Raw genomic sequence first — 19,602 nt, forward strand, 5'->3', positions numbered from 1 at the left:
TCCCTCCAGCCCTAAGCAGTTAAATAATGCTGTAGTGCCAAAATCAGCCCGCCATAAGCAGGAGTGGGGGCTTTTCATGCATTGCTGGGGGAGCCATCTACGTATCTAGTAACCTCTGTGTCGTCTTAATAGAAATATTGTTTATTTGTGTTGCTTTTTTAATTCCACACTGCAAATATTTTTAGAGGCTCAAACTGTCAGTGCCTCAAGATCAAAGGCTCCTAGAGGATTCTGAAACAGATCTGAATCTTCCTCTCAACTCTCTGCCTGAGTTGGTAATTTGACTTTCATGCTGTAGCTGACAGGTAGCTTTTTTGTGGGTTTTATGTTTTTGTTTTTGTTTTAGAACTAACTTCCTTTAAAAACAGCGCTGAGAAGCTGAATTATTTATTATTTATATTTAAACAGATCTCTGCTAGAAGGAATGCGAGTCAGCTCCCAAAGTTGAGCATGTTTCGGTGAAGTTATACTGTTATGAAACTACATCCTGGTTTATTTTTAACTGTGTCCTTGAATGCAGGGACTCTTATCTAGGTCTCTAAACAAAGATCTGCTCTGCTGGTATTGGACAATGGTCTTTTTTTTCTTGTATTAATTGTATTGAAAATGTATAAATTAAAAACCTTTTCAAACCGAGGTTACTACACGGAGTGCAGTGATCCTTAATACTGCTCAGTAACAGTAAAGCTGTCCCCAGCCAATAATTGCTACCTAGGTTACTATCAAATACAGGATGCAATTAGACATCCATGTAATGGAGGTTGGCTCACTGTATTTCTAAAGAAATTCCACACGCAACTATGTTAACAAACCATCACTAAGGTTGCAAAGTCAAGCATTCGGAAGTTAGGAAATGTGAGAGTTAAGGTTGCCCATCACATACTGTTCTTTTCCCAAAGCACCCATCTCATTCCGTGCACTGGGTGCACAGAGCTCCGTTAACAGGCAGCTGTTCCGTGTTATGTTTAATCCTCGTTGGCCAGCATGGGTATGCCTACGCTGTGGGGGAGGGGAAATACCCACGGCACTGAGTCTCAGATCCCGGGTCAGCTGACTCAGGCTGGTGGGCTGCGGGTCTGAGCACTGAGACCCTCTCCCCCCTCAGGTCTTTTATTGCAGCATAAACATACCCTGCATGGCCCCGTGCCTTATTGACTGCATAATCTCCAGTACCTGCATGGAACACAGAACTGCCAGCTCCCTCGTCGGCTTTTCTGTGGCTGTCGTTCCTCACTGTTGGATCCCCACCTGTAATACATGTGCCTTTACCTGGTGTGTGTTTTTACGTTTCAGGTGGTTATCCCGGTGGTCTCGGTTCAATTGATAAAAAAGCACAAAACGGCCCGGCTGCTGCCCAATGGGCTGGCTATCACCACCAATGCCAGCAGAAAGGTAACTGATTGGGGGTCTTATTTCCACTCAGCTGCTGTGCTATGGTCTCATGTGAGAGTCTAATCCGACAGAAGGCCCCTAGGGTGCTCTCGTGCATGTCACAGCTACCATTGTGATGTGACAGAGCATGGATAGCTGCTCTGTGTCGCGTTGCTGAGACGACCTGGCAACTCAGCTATTATTATAACCCTAAACGTACATAGCATCTCTCATTCCAAACCATCCCCAAATGTTTAGCAAACATGGCCCCAATCCTGCACTTCATACTTAAGGGGAACCCCCCACTGAAAGTAATGAATGTTGGTGTGAGAAAGGTATGAAGGATGGGCCTTAATTGGTGCAGCCACTTCTGGGGTGGGGCATGGCAGTTGTTTAACTGCTTACAAAAACAGCGAGGAGTCCGGTGGCACCTTAAAGACTAACAGATTTATTTGGGCATAGCTTTCATGAGTAAAAAGAGGTGCGGGGTTTCTTACCCATGAAAGCTTATGCCCAAATAAATCTGTTAGTCTTTAAGGTGCCACCGGACTCCTTTGTTGTTTTTGTGGATACAGACTAACATGGCTACCCCTCTGATACTTGGCACCATAACTGCTTAAAGTAACACTACACGGTTTAAGCCAGGAAATGAAGAGGAGACTCGCATCCCCAACTGGAATCACAGGGGATGCGTGTGGAGGCAGAATGTCATTCGCACATTGGAATTTGGCTGGGGCCTGAGGGCAGACAATACAGCTGGGAGAGCCTTTGCTTTCAGTTCACCCCCCCCTCCCCGCTTGTGAATTATGTTCTGTGGTTGAGGCGAACACAAAGTGAAACCCAGCTGAACTTGGCTATCTTCTTCTTGGCTTCCAGCCAACCCCATTAGCCCAGCGCCCAAGAAAAATGGGGGGTCTTATCCAGATTTATGCCCAGTGTCTTGTGTTATGTGAGTTTTGTTCAGATCTAGCTGATGCTCGTTCTCAAAGGGTCCCATGGAATATCAGAACGCAGATGATGAGGCCCTTGGTATGATATCTCCTCTCAGCTGGCCCCTTGACAGCCAAAGTCCCATGCTGGGATTTTGGAACACGGCTGAACTGAAGGGACAAGCACCATGTCCTGGGCCCTAGGTCTGCTTTAGCCTGCTCTTCACCATGGCTTCCAAAGGCCCAAATCAGCACAACTTGAGAGCAGAGTTGTGCAAATAATTGATCTTTTGGGCCGATGGGTGAATCGAAACAGTTAACAATGCTGGGGGTTGAACAGAACATTTTGCTTTCAAGTTTAACCTTCTCAGAATCAAATGGAAGTAAAATTGAAACAAAACAATTGTTTTGAATTGAAAAACTGAAACCTTTCGATGTTTTTAAATTTGGTTTTTGGGGGAGGGACTGGAAAGGATGAAGGAGAGCCTTTGAACTGCGGGGATTCTTCTGCAGAACTATCGAATCTGAACTTTTTAAAAAACTCAGTGTGCCAGCCCTTCTAGTCATGAAAACTTTCACACTGTCAAGTCCCTGCGTATTGGTCTTGTGAACTCGGCATCCTGAAACAATAGCATCAAGAGGCATGTGACCTTCCCGCACTCTCAACCAGCTCATCTGAATTTGTGAGCAGAATTCTCTAATGCTTCTGCTTAAATCCAGCCACATCTCTTCTGAATGACAGATCAGGTATAGCCTGCAGATTCTCTTGTCCTGGGCATGGTATCCCGTAGGGAATGGCAGCTGGAAGAGAATGGGAGGGTGAGACTTAACCTGGTTTGGAATGTTAGTGAGCTTCAAAAAATGAAATCCCCACTTAATCAGCAAACAAGTCACTGTTTGTGCAAGGGATGGGGAGTGCAGAGGAGGACACACCTATAATAAAACAGACACTTTTGAAATGGGTGTTAAGCTTCTGAGTTTTGCTACAGATGAAGCTGAAGGAACTTCTGGAGATAGCCAGCATTCTGCACACCCCTCCTCTTGGCACTAAAATGTGAGAGCAAAGCTAAGCAGTATGGAAAACAGCCCCTTGCTGGGAAATTCCAGCTTGGTAGTGACCACTTTTACAGTGGGACTTTAAGATGGGCCCTCGGGAGGAAAATAGTATTGTCACTTACTTATTTTCCCACTGATTATGTGCATGCACTGAATGCTTTTTCCCATCCATGCTCTCTTCTGCTCTGCAGTCAAGCAAACTTCGCAAGAACCCTGCTTTCTAAGAGGGTCATGTAAATTTCCGTGTGCTGCTCTCACAGGAACAGGACTCCTCGCTTGGAGGCTAACCATGCAGAATACAAGTGGTGGCCAGTGTTCTGTCCTGCTGACAATGGTAGGAGATGGTGGAGTAGATGGAACTCTTCCTGTGGAGGCTTCAGTACTGCTAATGGCCCACACGACACTGGGGCCTTGTGATGCTGGAGCTTCTGCCTTTGGGGAAAAATTTAGCACAAAGATTCTGACTGTTCTGACCATAGGCTCCAACTCTGGGTGCTCGGACTAGATGACCTCCTGAGGTCCCTTCCGACGCTGATATTCTATGGAGCATCCATGAAAAAAAATTAGCAGGTGCATAGCACCCACCGGCAGCCAGCTCCCCCCTTACTCCCCACTTCCATCTTCCTGCAGCCCCTGCTGATCAACTCCTTGCAGTGCCTCCTGCACGCTGCAGAGCAGCTGTTCAGCTGTATGCAGGAGGCACTGGGAGGGAGGGGGAGGAGTAGGGATGGGGTTTGCTCAGTGACAGAATGGGATAGGGAAGGGGTGTGGGCGGAGTAAGGGTGGGAAGAGGTGGGGCTGGGGATGGCCTTGGGAAAGAGGTGGATAGGGGTGGAGCAGGGACAGGAAGAAGCAAGGCAGGAGGGGGGTGGGGTCTGAGACTGAGGGGTTGAGCACCCCTGAGGAAAATCAGAAGCCGGCACTTATGGTTCTGACTAATTAATTATTTCCCTTTGGTCTCTCTAACTCAAGGAGAAGCCTCAGCATCCTGGCTGGACATGTCTAACACCCCCCCCCCCCAGTTGCAAGTGAAATAGTCATTTTTCATTTCCTTTCCTACATTATATTCAGTGCAATAAAGACACATGCAAAGTGCTCCACTTAGGAAGGAACAATCAGTTGCACACGTTAAAAATGGGAAATGACTGCCTAGGAAGGAATACTCTGGAAAGGGATCTGGGGGTCCTAGTGGATCACAAGCTAAATATGAATCAACAGTGTAACATTGGTGCAAAAACAGTAAATGTCATTCTGGATGTGTTAGCAGGAGCGTTGTAAACAAGACACAAGAAGTAATTGTTCCGTTCTACTCTGCACTGATTAGGCCTCAACTGGAGTATTGTGTCCAGTTCTGGACACTGCACTTCAGGAAAGATGTGGACAAACTGGCGAGAGTCCCAAGAAGAGCATCAAAAATGATTAAAGGTCTAGAAAACATGACCTATGGGGGAAGATTGAAAAAATTGGGTTTGTTTAGTCTGGAAAGAAAAGGGGGGGACACAATAACAGTTTTCAAGCACATAAAAGGTTGTTACAAGAGGAGGGAGAAAAATTGTTGTTCTTAATCTCTGAGGTTAGGACAAGAAGCAATAGTCTTAAATCACATCAAGGAAAAACTCCCTAACTGTCAGGGTGGTTAAACACTGGAATCAATTGCCTAGGGAAGTTGTGGAATCTTCATCATTGTCTAAACTGCTCTTAAAAATCTCCAAACACTTATCATGGATGGTCTAGATAATACTTAGTCCTGCCATGAGTGCTGGGGACTGAACTAGAAGACCTCTCGAGGTCTCTTCCAGTCCAGATTCCATGATTAGTGAGTACTGGTGCTGATAATCCAATATTCCACCCCAGAAGTGGCTGTATTTTAGTGCTGGCTGAAAACACGCTCTCTAGAACCCATTAGAGTTGAGCTCTTGCTGAAAGCTGCTCTACAGTACATAGAAGCAATGTCCTATTGGTCTTAAACTTTAAATTTGCTTTGTTAGTGACCTGAAAGGTCGATTTTTTTTTTTCAAGGTACCCAATGTTGGCCTAATTGCTCCCACTGAAGTCGGTGACAAAACTGCCACTGGTGTGAGTGGGAGGAGTGTTTTTGCCTCCCCTCTGGGAGTGGGATGTCTCCGAGTCCTGGTCTTCCTGCACAGAACTATAATGCCATTGTGGGTGGCCCTTCTGTTTGCAAAATGAGCTGCTCCCACATCCATCAGCATGACGCTGTGCTGAGTCTGCCACAAGGTCGGCTGCAGCATCAGCTCTTTGTAACCTGCTCCTGTGCATCTCAACAGACCGCTTAGTATGGTGGTGAGCATTTAAACAGGAGCCAGAACTCCAATGTGCTGTTGGTTCTAACTCTGAGCATCCCAGCAGAGAGAGGAGCCTGTGCCTCTGGACCGATGTCATGTGCTGAACAGGGATAGCCTCTCACTGCTGCTTCTCTCTCTGTTTGTTTTCAGTACATCTTTGTGTCCTTGATCTCTCGAGACAGCGTGTACGATGTGCTGAGGAGAGTCTGCACGCACCTACAGGTACCCTTCTAGTTCATCACAAATCCAATAGCTCCTGCCAACGGGTTGGAGGGAGCTCAAGGCTGAAGTGCGTGCCCTGAAACCACTGTGCTTGAATGGTGGCAGCACTGTATCTGTTGCTCACATGCATGGTGTGACGTGTCCCCTGTCCGGGATGGTGAAAGGCTCTGTATTTTCCCTGTGTGCCCCCTGGGAATAGCTGTCCTGGACACTGCCACAGAGCAGACTCTAGAGGGTTTGCGTGACAGATCAAACGTTACAGCCTCACATCTCAAAGTTGCATGGCTTTGTTTGTTCACCGGTCTGCTACTCTCCCGCCCCCACATATGCAAGCAGGATGATCTGGACATCCGCTGCCGGGGGTGGAGGAGCAGCCCAAATGGGCATGGGAGCAAGAACATCTTCCCCCGTGATTTTGTGCATCCAGCTTCAAATGCCTGTTACTAATGGTGCCTGGATTAGCGATGAGAGAGGAGCACTGCGTCTATCACAGCCTGATAGGAACCAATGGACACCCCCAACAGAACCATATGGCTTAGATGCATTGATAGTGCTGGGGGAGCCGTCTCAAATGCTGGACAGTGGGAGCAGAGGGGATACCACAGATCCCATTGGGGAGCATCATGTGCCATCATCCGCGGCTGAGAGGCTCCCCAGAGACATGTTCTAAGGGAGGGACGTTGGGGAGGCTGATCTACTGCCCTCCGCTGGCAACTGACAGTACCGCCAATGACAGGCATTCAGAAATCTGGACCATAATAAATCCATGAGATTGTCTCTGTCTCTGCCTGGAAAGGCTTGCAGGACATCAGTCCCACGGCCCAGGCCCCAGTGCCAGGCAAGCACTGCCTTCCCTGAATAGAGGAGGGGGAGCTGGCAGCACCCCTTTTCTGCAATTGCGCCTTGGAGCAAATGATCGTATCGGGCTGGGTCTATGCCTAGCTAGCAATTGGCTCCTCGAACCTCCCCTAAGTTCTCCAGCATGCTTGCATGACTCGGAATATGCCCAGATATGGCCTGGGGTGAAAGAGCATGTTCCTGGCTGGTGAGGTTAGTTTCCTCTAGGTGGAATCTTCCGTTAGATCAACGACCCCACCCCAACTAGCTTAATTTAGATAGGCCCCATGCGCGGAATGCTAATGCCTCAATGTTTCCAGTCATGACAAATGAGTCCAGGCCACTGGGGATAAACCTGCTGTTTAGATGCTTGTTCCCAGTTCGGGGAGCAGAACGGCTGAGCTGTTCTTACCCTTAACACAAGACAAACCCTCTCTCCTATTAAGCCAGTACCTGCACAGATGACTGATGCTTAAACCTCTGTCTGAGTGCTGTGCGTTTTGCTGCAGTGCAGAGCTCACCAAATGTTTCATTCTCGGGCAGTCACTGAAGTGACTTCGCCGGAGAGCGGGATGAAATCTGAGCACAGGGCTGGGAGCCAGATCATAGCTGTGGGCAGGATGTTCCAATAACCCTTTTCCATCTGTCGCCCTCAAATAGACGAATACAGGAAACATGACTTAACTCATCCTTCTTGCAGCTAACAGTGACATGAGCTTGGGCAAGTGACTGTACTTCTCTGTGCCCAGTTCACCACCTGTAAAATAGTGATCATGCACCGGGTGGGGGGGAGTGAGACTTTATTAAAGTGCTTTGAAGATGGAAAGTTCTGTATGCTTAATATAAGGAAATACATGTCCATGTAATTTGCCGTGTGTGTGTGTGCGCGCGCGCACACGCACATGCATGCACACGCACAGTAGTGCAGTGTTGCTACTGGAGTTATCAGTGGAAGTTAAATCGCATATCCTAACTCAGGGGTAGGCAACCTATGACACACGTGCCGAAGGCGGCACGCGAGCTGATTTTCATTGGCACTCACTCTGCCCGAGTCCTGGCCACCAGTCCGGGGGGCTCAGCATTTTAATTTAATTTTAAATGAAGCTTCTTAAACATTATAAAACCTTTATTTATTTTACATACAACAATGGTTTAGTTATATATTATAGACTTACAGAAAGAGACCTTCTTAAAATGTTAAAATGTATTACTGGCACGCGAAACCTTAAATTATAGTGAATAAATGAAGACTCGGCACACCGCTTCTGTAAGGTTGCCGACCGCTGTGCTGGCTTGTGCTGTTAAGCTGCCCATGATGTACATTGTTATATACGGTGGTGGTATAGCTGTGTTGGTCCCAGCATATTAGCGAGATAAGGTGATATCTTTTATTGCTATCCTCTTACAAGTACATTGCCTTCACTGTCCCTAATTCAGTTTACACCTGGAGGCGAAGGTGGTCTTTGTCAAGTGGCAGCTCACAATATGGGAAATCCCACTTGGCGGTTAATGTCATAACATTGGCATTGATACTGTTTCCATTGTCTTCACTGGGAGCAGAATCGGGCCCGTGATAGATAATTCACATGTCGCATCACAAAAGAGCCTGAATTCCTGCTGTTTTCTAGGTCACTGATAAACTAGGCTGAATCCAAGCAATTTCTTTGCTCTAATGGTGTGCGTGTGCATTATTTATAACCTCAGTGTAAGAACACTGGCTCTGCCAATATTTGTGTTTTTACGCTCTCTTTATAGGGGTTTTAAATTTTGGAATAAAAACCATGGTACAAATTAGATCCTAGGGGAAATTTAAAAAAAAAGTCTGAGGGGAAGAAATCCATCAGTCCTTAACCTGGTGCTGAGTTTAAAAAGCCTCCAAAGAACCACCTTATTTCTGATGTCTTTATTTTGAGCTATCTTGGTGTGTGGTATAATTCAGAGGTATCCTTAATCCAGAAAAGTACCTCTAGCATGTAACAGGCTGTCAGGAGCTTGGTCTTGCATGGATTTGCAGAGTTCTTCTGCTGATTCATCCTGACAGCCAAATTAGATGGAACCCAATAACTCTGCCTCAGGAGTTCTTGCCCCACCCCACCCCCTGCCCCCAACCAAGTCAGTGTTACCTGTTTTACAGAGAGGAGAAACTGAGGCCTGGTCTACACTACGTGTTTATACGGATTTTTAGCAGCATTAAACCGATTTAACGCTGCACCCGTCCACACAATGAGGCCCTTTATATTGATATAAAGGGCTCTTTAAACCAGTTTCTGTACTCCTCCCCGACGAGAGGAGTAGCGCTGAAATCGGTATTACCATATCGGATTAGGGTCAGTGTGGCCGCAAATCGACGGTATTGGCCTCCGGCCAGTATCCCACAGTGCACCACTGTGACCGCTCTGGACAGCAATCTGAACTCAGATGCACTGGCCAGGTAGACAGGAAAAACCCCGCAAACTTTTGAATTTCATTTCCTGTTTGTCCAGCGTGGAGAGCTCACCAGCACAGGTGACAATGCAGTCTCCTGAGAATCCAAAAAGAGCTCCAGCATGGACCGCACAGGAGGTACTGGATCTGATCGCTTTATGGGGAGAGAATTCTGTGCTATCAGAACTCCGTTCCAAAAGATGAAATGAAAAAACATTTGAAAAAATTTCCACGGCCATGATGGAGAAAGGCCACACCAGGGACTCAGTGCAGTGCAGAGTGAAAGTTAAGGAGCTCAGACGAGCCTACCAGAAAACCAAAGAAGCAAACGGAAGGTCCGGGGCAGGGCCGAAAACAAGCCGCTTCTACGCTGAGCTGCATGCAATTCTAGGGGGAGTCTGCCACCACTACCTTACCCCTGTCCGTGGATTCCAAGGTGGGGGTGGTAATCTCAGCCATGGCTGAGGATTCTGTGGACGGGGAAGAGGAAGAGGAGGAAGACGAGCTTGCAGAGAGCACACAGCACTTTGTTCTCCCCAACAGCCAAGAGCTTTTTTTCACCCAGACGGAATTACCCTCCCAAGCCACTAGCCCAGACAATGAAGCCATGGAAGCGACCTCTGGTGAGTGTACCTTTGTAAATATAAAACATGGTTTAGAAGCAAGCATTTTTTAACGATTGATTTGCCCTGAGGACTTGGGATGCATTCGCGGCCAGTACAGTTATTGGAAAAGTTTGTTAACATGTCTGGGGATGGAGTGGAAATCCTCCAGGGACATCTCCATGAAGCTCTCCTGGAGGTACTCCAAAAGCCTTTGCAGAAGGTTTCTGGGCAAGGCAGCCTTATTCCATCCACCATGGTAGGACACTTGACCACACCATGCTTGTAGCAAGTAGTCTGGTATCATTGCATGACAAAGCCTAGCTGCGTATGGTCCCAGTGATGGTTGGCATTCAAGCAACATCTGTTCTTTATCTCGCTGTGTTATCCTCAGGAGAGTGATATCGTTCATGGTAACCTGGCTGAAATTCAGGAATTTAATTAAGGAGACAGAGATGGCCATTCCTACTGGGCTGTTTGCCTGTTGCTTAAAAAAAATCCTTCCTTGCAGGTAGCCAGGCGGGGGGAGGGGACAGAGGAGGGATTGGCACTGATCTTTTTCACGTTTGGCTAGCAGGGATCTTCCATGATACCAGCCACGCGGTGAGGGGAGGGGTAAAACAATCATCCCAGAGAATTGGATCAGGGAGTGGTTTTTGCTGCTGCATGTTAACAGGAAAGAAGCAGCACTGAACGGGATTTGCTTGGTATTTGGGAAAGGAGGGCACTGTGTATATGAAGGCTGCAGAAGCTGAAAGACAATGGCTTACCATGGCCGCATGCAAGCTGAATTCTGCTGCCCGGACCTGCGTCTGTGATCTGTAACACCAGAGCTGCAGGCACTCAATATTAAGATGCAAAATGTGACCTTGTAGTGAAATCACATGTGCAATGTAAGGTGAATAGTGTTGTTCACCGTGAAAGAGTATAAGCATTGTCCTGTAAAATGTATCTTTTTAAATACTTCTCTCCCCTTTTTCCCTCCCTTATGCAGCTGCAAATTTTTCAAGCCTCCCTACTCCATCTCAAAGGCTATGTCAGATAAGGCGGCGGAAGAAAAAGACGCAAGACGAAATGTTCTTGGAAATCACGGAAGTGACCCGCAATGAAAGAGCTCATCTGAATGAGTGGAAGGACGTGGTATCAAAGTACAGGAAAGATGCCAGTGTATGTGAGGAGAGGAGGGACAAATGTGAGGAGAGGAGGGACGCTCGAGATGAGAGGTGGCGGCAGGAAGATCAGCGGTGGCGGGATGCAACGCTGGGGCTGCTGCGTGATCAAACTGACATCCTCCGACGTCTGGTGAAGCTTCAGGAACAGCAGCAGGGTCACAAAGTGCCGCTGCAGCCCCTGTGTAACCACCTTCACCCCTCGTCATGTTCCATATCCTCCTCACCCAAACGTGTAAGAACGCGTGGGGGAAGGCTTCATGCACCCGCCCACTCCACCCCCGGGTACTGCCCAACCAAAAGGCTGTCATTACTTTGAAACTTTTTTAGTGGCCTTTTCCTTCCCTCCTATCATCCTCCCAAACCACACCTGGGCTACCTTGTCAGTTCTCTCCCTCTTTTTATAATGACTTTTTAATAAAGAATACATGATTTTTAAACGATAGTGACTTTATTTCCTTAAGCAAGCTGTAATCGAAGGGGGAGGGTGGGTTGCTTACAGGGAATGAGTCAAGGGTGGGGGGTTCATCAAGGGGAAACAAACACAACAGTCACACCGTACCCTGGCCTGTGATGAAACTCGTTTTCAAAGCTTCTCTGATGCGCACTGCTTCGTGGTGTGCTCTTCTAATCGCCCTTGTGTCTGGCTGCGCATAAACAGCAGCCAGCTGAATTGCCTCAGCCTCCCACCCCGCCATAAAGATCTCCCCCTTACTCTCACAGAGATTGTGGAGCACACAGCAAGCAGCAATAACGATGGGGACATTGGTTTGGCTGAGGTCTGAGCGAGTCAGTAATGTGCTCCAGCGCGCCTTTAAACAGCCAAATGCACATTCTACCACCATTCTGCACTTGCTCAGCCTGTAGTTGAACAGCTCCTGACTACTGTCCAGGCTGCCTGTGTATGGCTTCATGAGCCATGGCATCAAGGGGTAGGCTGGGTCACCCATGATAACTGCTGGCATTTCAACATCCCCAACTGTTATTTTCTGGTCTGGGAAGTAATTCCCTTGCTGCAGCCGTTTAAACAGTAGTGTTCCTGAAGACGCGAGCATCATGAACTCTTCCTGGCCATCCCACGTGGATGTTGGTGAAACATCCTTTGTGATCCACCAATGCTTGCAGCACCATTGAAAAGTGTCCCTTGTGGTTTATGTACTGGGTGCCCTGGTGCTCCAGTTCCACGATAGGGATATGGGTTCCATCTATCACCCCACCACAGTTAGGGAATCCCATTGCAGCAAAGCCATCCACTATGACCTGCACATTTCCCAGAGTCACAACCTTTCATAGCAGCAGCTTAGTGATTGCTTTGGCTACTTGCATCACAGCAGCCCCTACAGTAGATTTGCCCACTCCAAATTGATTCCTGACTGACAGGTAGCTGTCTGGCATTGCAAGCTTCCAGAGGGCTATTGCCACTCGCTTCTCAACTGTGGGACTGCTCTCATCTTGGTATTCTGGCGTTTCAGGGCAGGGGAAAGCAAGTCACAAAGTTCCATGAAAGTGCTCTTACGCATGCGAAAGTTTCGCCGCCACTGGGAATCGTCCCACACCCACAAAACTATGCGGTCCCACCAGTCTGTGCTTGTTTCCCAGGCCCAAAGTCGGCGTTCAGTGGCTAGAACCTGCCCCATTACCAGCAGGATCTCCACAGCGCAGGGGCCCGTGGTTTGAGAGAATTCTGTGTCCCTGTCCTCATCACTCTCGTCGCCGCTCTGCTGTAGCCGCCACCTCCTCGCCTGGCTTTGCAGGTCCTGGTTCAGCACAGACTGCACGAGAATGTGCGAGGTGTTTACAACGTCCACGATTGCGGTCTTGATCTGAGCAGGGTCCATGCTTGCTGTGCTATGGCGTTTGCACAGTTCACCCAGGAAAAAAGGCACGAAACGGTTGTCTGCTGCTTTCACGGAGGGAGGGGTGAGGCTGTACCCAGAACTACCCGCCACAATGTTTTTTGCCCCATCAGGCACTGGGATCTCAACCCAGAATTCCAAGGGGCGGGGGAGACTGCGGGAACTATGGGATAGCTACGGAATAGCTACCCAACAGTGCAACGCTCCGGAAGTCGACGTTAGCGTCGGTACATGGATGCACACCACCGAATTAATGTGCTTAGTGTGGCCGCGTGCACTCGACTTTATACAATCTGTTTTACAAAACCAGTTTATGTAAAATCGGAATAATCCAGTAGTGTAGACATTAGCCTGAGGCACAGAGAGGGGAAATGACTTACCCAAAGTCTGGCCATGGGTCTGGAGAGCTGGAACTCAAAGCTTAGTGCTCCTAACATCCTCCTCAAGCCCAGACTGTCATCAAAGTGTCTTTACGTTATGTTGGTTTTGTTCAGTCTTGGAAACAAGAAGAAACACTCGCATGCTGCTGACTCCTCATTCACCTCTTCTCCAGCCCAGGCTAAACTGAGCACTCTGTCTCCACTGGAATAACCCATTGTCAGAAACCCTTCTCTAGAAGTCACATATACAGGAGTTGCAACCCCTAAGGGTTTGCATGTGGCAAGTTCACATACAGGCGATGTTCTTACCAGGGTCACCAGCAGCTTTGGAACCCAGAATTACTATAACTTTCTTTTTGGTGGGGAAGAGGGGCAGCGGAGTGTCCTAGTGAGGATGCTCCTTCCAGTGGAGATCCCCTGTTGATGGGTCGGTAATGTCTGCTCCTTCCTCTCTTCCAGGTTTCGAGTAAGAAGAGTTTGAGTTTGAAAGAATTCACAGAGGAACCTGATTCCGTATCCTTGGTAAGAGCCATATTTACAAACAAGGAATCAATAACAATAGAATATCACAGAATGCCCCTGGTAAAATGCCTCTGCAGTGAACATACGAGCACTAATGCTGTGAAACATCTGTTTGAAGTGATAGCAAGTTTAATAAAATCCCCATGCACTTTGAACTTGCCAAAAGCAGCACTGGAGCGTGGTGAACACCAGCTCCTCTGCCTGCCTCCTCCCACAGCCAAAATCATGTTTAACATTGGTTGGTTGTTAGGGAAGGTCATGGTTAGGCTCAATTTTTTTTTTTACCATGGGTTGCAGGATCTTTTGACAGCATCCAGCATGACTTGACAGAAATGGATATTAATGGGGGGTGTGGGGTGTGAAGGGGATCATTTGGAAAACCTTGTGGTGATGCCTGAATTGAAGGCTCATGTTCAAATGTCTAGTCCAGGTTAATAGAAATAAAATCTGCTTGACATTCAAACAGCTTCTTCATTGCCGGTTAGAGCTGAGATCTTAAAATTGAATAAAACCGCCTGAGTTCTAAACACTCATAACATGCTGGGAACGTGATTAAATGAGCAAAAATCCCAATAGATTAAAAATATCTTATCATAAACTTTCTGTTCAACCAATTCATCAGTGGATCAGACTCCAAGATCAGCTTTTATTATTATTTGTATTTGCAGGGGAAATAACTCTGTATGAAAATCCCAGCACACCAGAGAGCACAAAGTATATGGAAAGATGTTGGCAGAAATGTTAAGTAGGGCTGGCTGGAAAATAAGAATTCCATTTTGTGACAAATTTTGTGGCTTCAAAATTTGACTTCATTCTACATTGGAACAAAAACCAGAGCTTCTCAGATTTTTCATGGGGGGAAACAATGAGCAAGAGAGAGAGCAAGCGAGAGCCACCCCATAATACCCAATAGTCCGGTGGTAAGGGCACTCCCCTGGGATGTCAGTCCCCTGACCACGATACTATTGGCTATTCTTCTTCAAGTGCTGTCCCTGTTGATGCTCCACTTCAGGTGTTCGTGTGCCCCTGCGCTTGTAGTTGGAGACTTTTGGTAGCAATGCCCAGTTGGGTCACACATGCTTGGTCCTTGCCTCATGCTGCTGCAGGCAGTTAACCCACGTTGTGTGACCAACCCCCACTCAGTTTCTTATCTGCCGCCCTTGGCTACAAGGCAGAGCAGTCAGCAGCATCTCCCTACTTTGTAGTTAATTCGTTACAGTCAGTTACTTAGGCCTTGTCCAGACTAGGGGAGGAAAATCGATCTTAGATACGCAACTTCAGCTACGTGAATAACGTAGCTGAAGTTGAATATCTAAGGTCGAATTACTCACCCGTCCAGACGGCGTGGGATCGATGTCCGCGGCTCTCCGTGTCGATTCCGGAACTCCGTTTGGGTTGACGGAGTTCCGGAATCGATGTAAGCGCGCTCGGGGATCGATATATCGCGTCTAGACTAGACGCGATATATCCATCCCCGAGCAATCGATTTTAACCCGCCGATACGGCGGGGTAGTCTGGACGTGGGCTTAGTTTCCTTGTTATCAGCTGCTTAGCTTGTTTCCCTTTTCTTTTCTCCTTGGTTTAAAAAAAACAACAAAAAGCTCATGGCCAGGAACTTCAGCCATTTGAGGATGAAAGCCCTCACCCCCCAACGGGAATGCCCAGTTTCCCGGGCTTTCAGTGCCTTGCCTCCAGGCTTGCAGACCTGACAGCTGGGGTGGGTGTGTTTGCTGCCTGGGCAAAGCAGCCATGCCACAAAGTTTTTGCATTGCCTCAGGCTCACGGCCAAAACAGCACAAAGTGGAGTGGTCTCTCGGACCTGTGTCAGGGCATGAGGCTCGGGACACCTTGCCCCCTCCCCCTTTTTGCCAACCCCAGCTTCAGACAGAGGTCTTTTCTCCATCCCACGTTGGAGTTCCCCACCGCAGGAATTAAAAAAAAAAAAAAAAAAAAAGAGCCGTCCCACAGATGATGATAATAGCACCAGCTGTGCTGTCAGCGCCAGGAGCTCGGGTGGCTGAGAGCTCCGGCACCGCTGCAGACAGATGGCAGGGTGGCTCTGGCACAGGCACTGAAGGGAGGTCGGAATCCTGTGCCTCCGTGCCACAGTCTGCAGCTGCTCCATGAGCAGGCATCCAATGCCAGCACTGCCTGGGCTGTCAGCGCTGGGAGCTGAGGTGGTGGAAAACCCCAGCACCGCTAGAACCAGAGACTCTACAAGAACGGGCTCCAACCCAGGCACTAAGGGGAAATCGAAACCCCGTGCCTCTGCACCGCAATGTCTGTTCATTCCACAGGCAGGCTTCCAATACCGGCACTGTCTGTGCTGTCAGCACTGGGAGCCGAAGTAGCGGAAAATCCTGGCACCAGTAGAACCAGACACTCCACAGGAGCCGGCTCCGACACAGGCAGTAAGGGGAAACCAAAACCTTGTGCCTCCGCACTACGATCTACAAACAGCGCCGCAGCACCACTACAAAAGGCGGCTTTTTCAAAGGCGCACCGGACGCGCACAGAGGCGCAGCCAGCAGCACCGCCTTCTCCTCTGTAGCCCTGGCACCGAGAAGGAGACAGCCACAGAGGCCACTCAAACCAGCACAGCAGCAGTTCCTCAGACAGAGGGTTCTGGTATTTGGCTCTGCCCCGATCCCCCTGTCCATGATACCAAGTCTCCCTGCATCCCCAACATCACTCATTGCCTCGCTCCTTATTTGAAGGAGGAAGATGAGGAAGAACAGGGAGCTATTCCTCCAGCGGCTCCTGTCCATCAGGAGTCAGTCACCCCAGGAGTCTCTCCTGGGGCATATTATGCTGTCTCCGGGTACTTACAGTGGTATGGGGACCCACTATGCTGCTCCCATCCCAGTGCGCATACTGAACTCCATGGGTCATATGCCCCACAGAAGTGGGGACTGCCTGCCATGGCCAGACCCAGCACACAGTAATTCCCCACAACTTCTGTACCAGCACCCTTAGTGGTACCAGGGGAAGAGGAGGAAGAACCCCTGCTCCTGCTAGGGATATCGCCTACCCACTTGCCATCATCCACAGAGGACACCTTTATGCCACCGTCTCCTAATATAGGGGATGATTTCAAACTGTTCCTTGGCTTATTTGAGAGGGTGGCCCTCTCTGGACATCTCCCTTGAGGAGGTCCTTGTGATACCGCATCAGCTAGTGGACTTTTTGCATATATCCACTTAGTTTAAAAAAAAATTGCCCTTCACATGAATGAGGCACTGATGGACCCTGTAAGGTTATTCCGTGGACCCCTGCGGCTGCCCCTCCAGCTGGCGGGAGGTCTGACAGGAGGTGCGTTACCAACAAAGAGCGCAGACTTCACATCCAGTGCCTAATTTTTAGTGATAGATGCAGTCCAGCTACGTGACATGCAACAACAGCCCAGAAACGCAACTCATGATAAGGCCTGAAAAGACTTGATCAGTTTTGGCAGTAGGCTTACTCCTTGGCTACCCATCACCTCCGCATAGCCAGCTATGAGACATTACTAACAAAATACAACTATACAAACTACACAAAAATGTCCAAATTTATTAATTTTATTTCCAAGGACAAGGGAGAATAATTCTCAGCACGTGATTCTGAGGACAGGGCTGCAACATCTGCATCAACCGTGGTTGTAATGAGAAGGGCCTCATGGCTCTATCTTTCTGGCTTCCCCAAAGAGGTGCAGTCCATGGTGGAAGACTTGCCAGCCCAAATTCATTTGCCAAAAAACAGACGACTCGCTCCACTTGCTCATGGACTCACAAGTAACTCTCCTATCCGTGGGAACCTGTAACCCCAAACCCAAGAGGAAACAGAGGAATTACTTTACATCCCAACGATACCACCAGCCAGTGTATTCACAACAGCAGTGATTTGACTCACAATGTCGCAGACACAGGCCCTAAGGGGACAACAATCTACTTCTCAAGTTGCTGCATCCCAACCATCAACCCCCAATAATTCAATAAGTTTGTCAGAAACGCAACAATTCAAGATGGTCACACTATACACTATAAGTGACTGCCTGCTAAAAATGTCAACCCATGACACAGCATTGCAAGCCACCGAACAGATGGTAACCCTCTTCACAAATCTGGGTTTCCTAATAAATACCGACCAATCCATTCTAACAGTGGAAGAGCTGGACTTCATTGGGGCCATAGCCTCACTGCCGAGACAACATTCTGTCACTCTCACCGTCCTCATACCCACTGTGCGAAATAGCCCACAGATCTCTGCCAGGACTTGCCCCCAACTCCTTGATCACATGGCAGCCACAACATTTGCTGTCAGACACCCCAGATTAAACATCCATTGCCTACAAGGAAGGCTATGTATCAGCTTTGTTCCACACAGGCACAGCATAAACAAGCACCTCACAATATTGGGCAAAATAAAGGACCTTCTTCTCTGGTGGACAAAACTGACCAACGTGTGCACGGGGGCACCCTTCATTCAGACCACAAATGCCTCACTCCTGGGATGCGGTGCCCACCTGCACCCACATTCTATATAGGGCTGCTGGTCCCCTTCGGAATCCCTTCGACATATAAACCTATTGGAACTTCAAGCTGTCTGCAACGCTTGCTCCCAATTCCTGCCACTCATCAAGGACACAGCTATTTTGAAGCCTTGTCTGTATATATCATACATACAAGTTAAGGGGGAGCACATTCACAGTACCTCTGTATGCAAGCCATAAAACCCTGACGATGGTGCATCAGACACAATATCCACCCATAGCAGATAACCTTCAGCAGACAAATTTCTCAAGACCGCAAAGGGAGCTTGACAACACAGTACTCCTGCATGTATTCAACACTCAGGGTTCCCCACAGCAGACCCTTTTACAACTGCACAAAATACCAAACACTCTCATTTTTGCTCCGGTGCAGGTCTCGGCGTACAGTCATTAGGCGATGCATTCCTCCTCCAATGGAACGCTCCCCTTCTCTATGCCTTCCCTCCTGTTCCTTTCTTGAACCAAGTGATCCACAAGATCAGGCTGGATGGGCCACAGTAATTCTACTAGCATGGTCTCGCCAAACCATGGTATCCTTACCCCTTCAGCGTGACCGTGCATCCATGAATTGCACTCCCACTTCTGTCTCATCTGCTGTCCTGTGTCCTGCATCCACAGAAACTTCATCTCCGAGCATGGCTCCTCCATGACTCACAGAATCTGAGCTGATGTGCTCAGAGGAGGTACAAAATATGGTTATGCAGTTGAACAGAAATGAACTGTCGCCCATACATCCTGAAGGAGAGATGAGTTAAGGCCTGTTGCCAGCTAAAACGGATGACTTCCATCCCAGGGACATTACCCTCTATACTGTGTTACCTATTAGAACTCAAACGGTCAGACCTATCCATGAACTATCAATAAAAGTCCATCTACCTACCATCACAACATTCCAAGGTGGGTTGCCATCCTGTCTTTTACCCATCTACTGACCCAATGTTTCCTCAGAGGACTCAATAATATCTACCCTGAACTACAGGAGCCTACCACACCATGGGACCTGAACCTGGTTCTTCGGATCATCACCTCTTCCCTGTTTGACTCCTTGATGACATAATCACTGTTACTCTGGTCTATGAAAATAGCATTTCTTGTGGCAATGATATTTGTCAAACTTGTGGCAGAACTGTGGGCTTTCATGGTGGAACCCCCATACATGATCTTCTTTGAGGATAAAGCCTCCTTCAGACCACACCCCTAAACCCCACACGGATAGAACAAATTACACACTTCATAATCTTGATGTTTGGAGGGTGTTGGCTTCTTACATAGACAGGACTAAACTATCCCATAAATCACCGTCTGTTTCTATCCATCACTGAATGCTCCAAAAGGAGCACGATCTCTAAACAAAACTCTGCTATTCTCAGTGCGACTCATGGTGATTCGCTCACATC

General features: G+C 48.2%; 2 protein-coding genes across 4 annotated transcripts in view; both read left to right on the plus strand.

Annotated features, from left to right (window-relative positions):
* Positions 1-19,602, plus strand: part of MYO9A (myosin IXA) — a 566,016-nt gene that overhangs the window by 47,168 nt on the left and 499,246 nt on the right. The window lies entirely within an intron of this gene.
* Positions 1-19,602, plus strand: part of GRAMD2A (GRAM domain containing 2A) — a 61,590-nt gene that overhangs the window by 23,746 nt on the left and 18,242 nt on the right. For all 3 annotated transcript variants that reach the window (XM_050968405.1, XM_050968407.1, XM_050968406.1), the window contains exons 6-8: positions 1,294-1,392; positions 5,813-5,884; positions 13,612-13,674. In XM_050968405.1, the coding sequence (XP_050824362.1) occupies positions 1,294-1,392; positions 5,813-5,884; positions 13,612-13,674 (234 nt within the window). The remainder of the gene's footprint in view (positions 1-1,293; positions 1,393-5,812; positions 5,885-13,611; positions 13,675-19,602) is intronic.

Source organism: Gopherus flavomarginatus, chromosome 9, assembly GCF_025201925.1.
Source record: "Gopherus flavomarginatus isolate rGopFla2 chromosome 9, rGopFla2.mat.asm, whole genome shotgun sequence".
NCBI classification, from domain to species: Eukaryota; Metazoa; Chordata; order Testudines; family Testudinidae; genus Gopherus; species Gopherus flavomarginatus.